The 6000-nt window shown below is 33.7% G+C and overlaps 1 protein-coding gene across 1 annotated transcript; it reads left to right on the forward strand.

The window, feature by feature from the left end:
• The first annotated feature begins 626 nt into the window (after nt 1-626).
• On the forward strand, nt 627-4250 carry LOC130825038 (thylakoid lumenal 17.4 kDa protein, chloroplastic). Its single transcript, XM_057690064.1, has 4 exons — nt 627-868; nt 2537-2658; nt 3384-3630; nt 3738-4250. Exons 1-4 carry the CDS (start codon nt 745-747, stop codon nt 3959-3961), a joined length of 717 nt encoding a protein of 238 aa, XP_057546047.1. The 5' UTR covers nt 627-744; the 3' UTR covers nt 3962-4250.
• The last annotated feature ends 1750 nt before the right edge of the window (nt 4251-6000 follow it).

Consider the following 6000-nt stretch of genomic DNA (forward strand, 5'->3'; position numbering starts at 1 on the left):
ACCCTCCATTGTTGTATGGGACAATTACATAGAAAAACATGACTTATACACAGGTTAAATAACTCATTTAATACATATGAAAACGTGAGCTTTTTATTTTAGGTATCTCATTGACTTGAGTCATTTTCTATATGGACTAATAATAAGAGTGGGCTAATGTAATTTGCAACTACTAGTGCTCAAACCTCAAAGTAATTTTGCAACAGGGGTGAAATATCTTATACTCCCTAGGCCCGTAAGCTGTCGTAGTATTTGGTATAATGATAAACTTTTTAAAAAATTGAAAAAAAAAATCAAAAAAGTAAATAAAGTGAGTTAAAAAGTATAATTTATGGAAAAGTAGAAGAAATGTCTAAATGAAAATTAAAGATAAGTGTGAGTCATGACCATAAATAGAAATATAGTAAATCTCATAACACAAACCAAGACGGAGGACAAAGTATCTTTTTTCTACTCCTCTATTCTTCTCATTTTGCACTAATTGTAAAATGAGTGAAATTCAGTGAAAAAGATAAATTGGATGAAAAACAAATAAAATAAGTAATAAATATAAATAAGATTAAGATAATGTGAGAATATAAGTTTATGAATGTAGATATGATAGGAAAATAAAAGCAAAGAGAAAAATAAAAATATCTGTGCCACGTATGAAGATAAGCTTACTGATAATCCAGTAAAGCAGAAGAAAGGAATACAGAGAAGGATAGAAATGCAAATGATAAACTTCATTTTACAAAATTAAAAATGGGAAGCATTGGCATTTGCAGACATCCAAATCCAAATGGGATCTCTTTCAAACATTTCTCTGATAAACGCCAATTTTTTTCTGCTCCAAAATTTCCACTGTCCGTCCGCATTAACTGCTCTGGTATACTCTCATGTTCTCTCTTTCTCTCTCTTTTTTAGGATAATTATGTTTACAGTAAAGCCTGATGAACTGTTCTTGATACAATATTGTTTTGTTGTTTTGATGGTATATGTTAGCTTATTCCCAAATTATAATATGAAGCGGTCTCAAGCGCCCTGAGAACGTCTCACGGAGAGATCGTATTTTACAAGAGTGGCTATTAAGTTTCTGTCTGCTTTATGGTTATATATTTTGAGTTTGTTGGGATTTATCAGGGGATATAGCCATATAGCTCATTTGGTTCAATGTATCACATCCATGTCAAGGAAGAGTTATATGTTATATATGAAATTAGAAGGTCATATAACATATTCTATATCTGATATGCCCTCTTTGTACAAGCCGCTAAAAGTTCCAATTGAAATGATGAGTGGATAATTGAAACCCTTGATCTTCTGTTGTGTTGATTTTTGAGTTTTGACGAGTGATGTTAAGACATGTGTCAAGAAATCAATTCAACCAAAAACTTAACCTGATGGCCAAGTCTCGGAATATGTTATATATTTGAACACGCCCCTTTACACGAAAGCCTTTTCGATTAGAAGTCTGGATATAGCACAAACTCTTTTTAAATCTGATGCTGAATACCTTTTTAAATCTGATGCTGAATATTCTAGCTTCTGATATTATATCAAGAAACTAACTCAACCAAAAGCTTAAGATGAAGGTTGAGACCCCAAATATGTTATATACTCTAACAACATTAACCTTCAAATAAAAACTTAAGCTTATGGTCAAAGCTCCATCATATGTTATATGCTTATTTGTTACTTGTTTGTTTGTTACCTGTAGTAGCTCTTGTACTAGAGGTTATTTGTCAAAGTCCAGGTCCAATGGCAATATCATTTTTTCTGTTTATTAGAATTTGTTAGAATGGCTTCAATCATTGAACTATTGGCTCTTTTTATCAACTGCTACTTATTTTCTACACTTGTATGTTGTATTGTATCAGAACCAGTGATAGATTATCTGTGTATAAATTAAGTCTGCTTTTACCATTTTAGTATATGTTATGTATGATTTGAATTCCCATTATGCCTTCCCTGAAATGATTGAGAGGGTGAGAGGGAGTGGATGGATCCATTTTATTTGAAGACTGCCTTGTAAATGTATATAAAGGATGATAGATTTGGGACAGGAGAAGTATCACTCAACAAAACCATTACATACCAGTGTAGATCAGAGGTCTCCTGTGTTCTCATTAAGTGTGGAGCTATGCTTATGAGCTTATCTAACCGTCCTATCTTAACTAGGGCGAGAGACTCTTAAGCACACAGGGGAATTCTAAGGCTAATATTGACCTGCTACTAGATCAATACTTTTGTTTAACCATACATTTGTGACTCTTAGTGGTCAAATAAGTCTTTATAATCCGGGTGAATGTAACCTTTTGACGCTTTGATCCATCGTAGAATACTGGCTTATAAGTGAACTGATGGGCATTTTCTCACATCTTATATGTTATATCAACTGACCTCAAATTGTGCATGTCAAATGGTTCTAACATATGTTTGCTTTAACATTTTAGTCTTAGAATTTCCCATACTACTAGTGCCTTATAGTTTTGTGTTCTTCGTATTCGACTTAGTTTATATATGTTAATGGGTTAATGGGTCTTCCTTGGAGCAGCTGTCGGAAACGGATATGAAAAAGAGAACTCATCTCACTTCAAAGAACTTAGGAATGTGGCGTTTGGCCTCCTGGCCACTTGGGCTGTCACAGCTGCCTCGCCTGTTGTAGCTGCTAGTCAGGTTAGTTTGTCATTGTTTCAATTTATTAGGCTGTGAGAATTTGTCATAATCTCGCCGTGGCTCACTCGTGTGGACATGGGACACCCATGGGCTTGGGCCCACAAACCCACGGGTCAAGAGTGTTAACTTGCACATGTGAGATACACAACCCACTATTTTATCGATGTAGAATCTTGTCTCACATGTGAAGTATTTCCAACACAATTTCTGATGGCGTTTGAAAACGTTCTAGATTTTGTAAGCTCATTATCATCCCTCGAATTTATGTCGAAACACTTCACGAACACCAAATTTTCCTTGTGCATTGATTTGCTGTTTCTTAGTTAATTTAATATAATGTTTCTTAGAATAATTCTATCTTGTTTAAGGATGTGTTTGGATAAAAGGAAATGGAGGAAAATGAAAGGGAAGAATTTAGAGGGAGAAAGAATTCATTATGTGGATAGTAAAATGGGAGCAAAGGGATTTGGAGGGGGATATTGGAAGGATTTGATGAATACTTTTTGTTAAGATTTCAATCTCTCTAAAGTTGGAAAGATTTAAAGGGATAACCCTCATCTCTCTTCATTTCCCTTCCATTTCCTCCTATACAAACAAGAGCTATTTTCCTTCCATTTCTCTTCCCTTCCTTTCACTTCCTTCCTTTCCCCTTCCCTCTCTTTCTTTTCTCTCCAAAATTGTTATCCAAACATAGTGTAAGAGTTTGATTCTGTTTTTCTCGGCAGAGACTACCTCCTTTGTCTACAGAGCCCAACCGATGTGAGCGTGCTTTTGTCGGTAACACAATCGGTCAAGCAAATGGTGTATATGATAAGCCCTTAGATCTTCGATTTTGTGATTATACAAACGATAAGTCTAACCTCAAGGGAAAATCTCTATCAGCTGCTCTTGTGTCCGATGCTAAGTTTGATGGTGCTGATTTGTCTGAAGTTGTCATGTCCAAGGCCTACGCTGTGGGAGCTAGTTTCAAGGGTAACATATTCTATTTCATATCGTTAATGATATAGGCACTTAGACGTTAACCAACTAAAGTGTATACAAGGCTTTCCTGTCGGCTCAAAACGAGTTTTTTTATGCAGGTACCGACTTTACGAATGCAGTTCTAGATCGTGTTAATTTTGGAAAGGCAGATCTACAAGGGGCCATATTTAAGAATACCGTGTTATCAGGCTCCACTTTTGATGAGGCTAATCTTCAGGATGTCATATTTGAGGACACCATTATCGGCTACATTGATCTTCAAAAGCTTTGTACTAATACAACTATCAGTGAAGAATCCCGAGTTGAACTTGGATGTCGATGAAGCATTCGTTCTACGCACTCTTTCCACATTTTTTTGTGAGAAAAAATGTTTATAAAGGGAATACTTCAATGCATATGTAGCTTTGTCAATTGGTATTTGTTTTGTATAATAGTAAATACTGAATAGGGATGTCACGTACTTGGTTGTCAATTGAATTGAATTTTTCATCCCCTCAATTTGGGTTGGAGTATAGTCTTTTTAATACGGTTTGGCATGAACGACCGTAAATTTTTATTTTAATATTGTACTATATCTACACTTCTGGTCTAAAGATTCGAATTTTAACCACTCTTTTAAAGTGTACTATTTAGCAATAGGTATAACTATATAATGAGGCTTGTGCTATATCAACACTTTTAGCAACAAGGGACGTCTTAGATATAACATATTATGAGATTTCAATTACCAGACTAAGCTTTTGGTTGAGTTATTCCTTGACACTACAAAGAAAATAATATTTTGAACAAAAATAACAACACGAAATTGTTATAGCTAAAAAATGTGCTACTCTCTATTTCACTTTAAAACGACATCATTTTAACTCAAAAAATTCAAAGCTCTCAATTTGCACCCTTTTTTCATATAATTTGTTCTTATTTCACACCCTTTCTCTTTTTGCCTTTTTGGCAATGTTTTATTTTTTTTTATAATTTATTACACAACTTTTTTATCACTTAATATCTTAACCTTTTATTTCTATTATCTACTTATGTTATTTTGTTTTATTATCCTATTCAATTTTCAACAACTAAATTTTATCCAAAAAGTATTGGATACATTTTCAAAGGGATAAAGAGAGCATCAAATAGCTTGGTAGCTAGACATTGGATTATAGGACAAACTAGTATTATGTAACCCAAAATCAATCTTTTTTTATGGGGTTAAGATATTAAGTAAGAACAATCATAAAAAAAGATTTTGCAGGAGAAAAATATTATTAAGATTCAACCTGAGGTTAGCTTAATAGATATCATCATTTTATTTATGAAAAAAGGTAAAAAATAAATAAATAAATAAATAAAATCGGATACCGAATATCCGGTTTCCAAAAACATGTGACCCGAATTAGGATTCGGTATCCAGTTTTAAATACGGGTACCCGATCCAGATAATCCGATTTACGAAAATCGGGTAACTTATCTGGTTTTAGAAATCGGATACCGGATAATCCAAATCAGATATTTCAGATCAGGTTTTTATGCACACCCCTAACTGAAGGAGTATTTGTGTATCATAATAATAATAAAATATAAATTTTGTTATACCACATGTTGAGCTTTAAAAATAAATTGATAGACTACTCATAAAAACAAGGTGCATCTTTTTTGAAGGGAGCCCAATTGCTAAGAACTACATACCTAAGTGTGCTTAGTGGGGAAAAGTATTTGGTTGGGTGACCTTTTAGGAAGTTTTCTCAAGCCCTCACGAGAGAGGACAAAGTGTGCTGAAAGGACTTGTGTTGGTCTATAGAGCCAGCCTACAACTTTCATAGGTAGTCATCGGCGTCCTAATTGGGCAAGAGTGTTACAAATGGTATCAAAGCAACTCCGCTATCGTGGCTGATAGTGTGTTCAGTGCATCTAGCAGGCACAACAATCCTAAAACTAAGGTTAGACTACTCATAACAATAAGTGGCATCTTCTTTCAAGCGAGCCCATTTGCCAATTAAGAATTTCGCAGTTAAGCAGTCAAAGTACGCTGAAAGGACTTGTGTTGGTCTTTAACTGGGGCCTAAATAGAGTCTTTGTGGGTGTTCACCGACGGTCTAATGGATTAGGGTGTTACAATATATTATTATAAGATAGAGGCGTGAGATAATGTGTTATTTGTTCTTTTAATCCTCGGGAATTTGATATACTACATTAACTCTTAATTTGTTTAGTGTAATAAACTTAAGGGTACAAAGATATTGATAAAAAAAAATAAAATAAACTTCAAAGTCTATTATAAATATATACTTCATATTATAAATTTGAGTCAATTAAGATCAAGACAAATTATATATATATATATATATATATATATATATATATATATAT

This window comes from Amaranthus tricolor, chromosome 10 (assembly GCF_026212465.1).
Source record: "Amaranthus tricolor cultivar Red isolate AtriRed21 chromosome 10, ASM2621246v1, whole genome shotgun sequence".
NCBI lineage: Eukaryota > Viridiplantae > Streptophyta > Magnoliopsida > Caryophyllales > Amaranthaceae > Amaranthus > Amaranthus tricolor.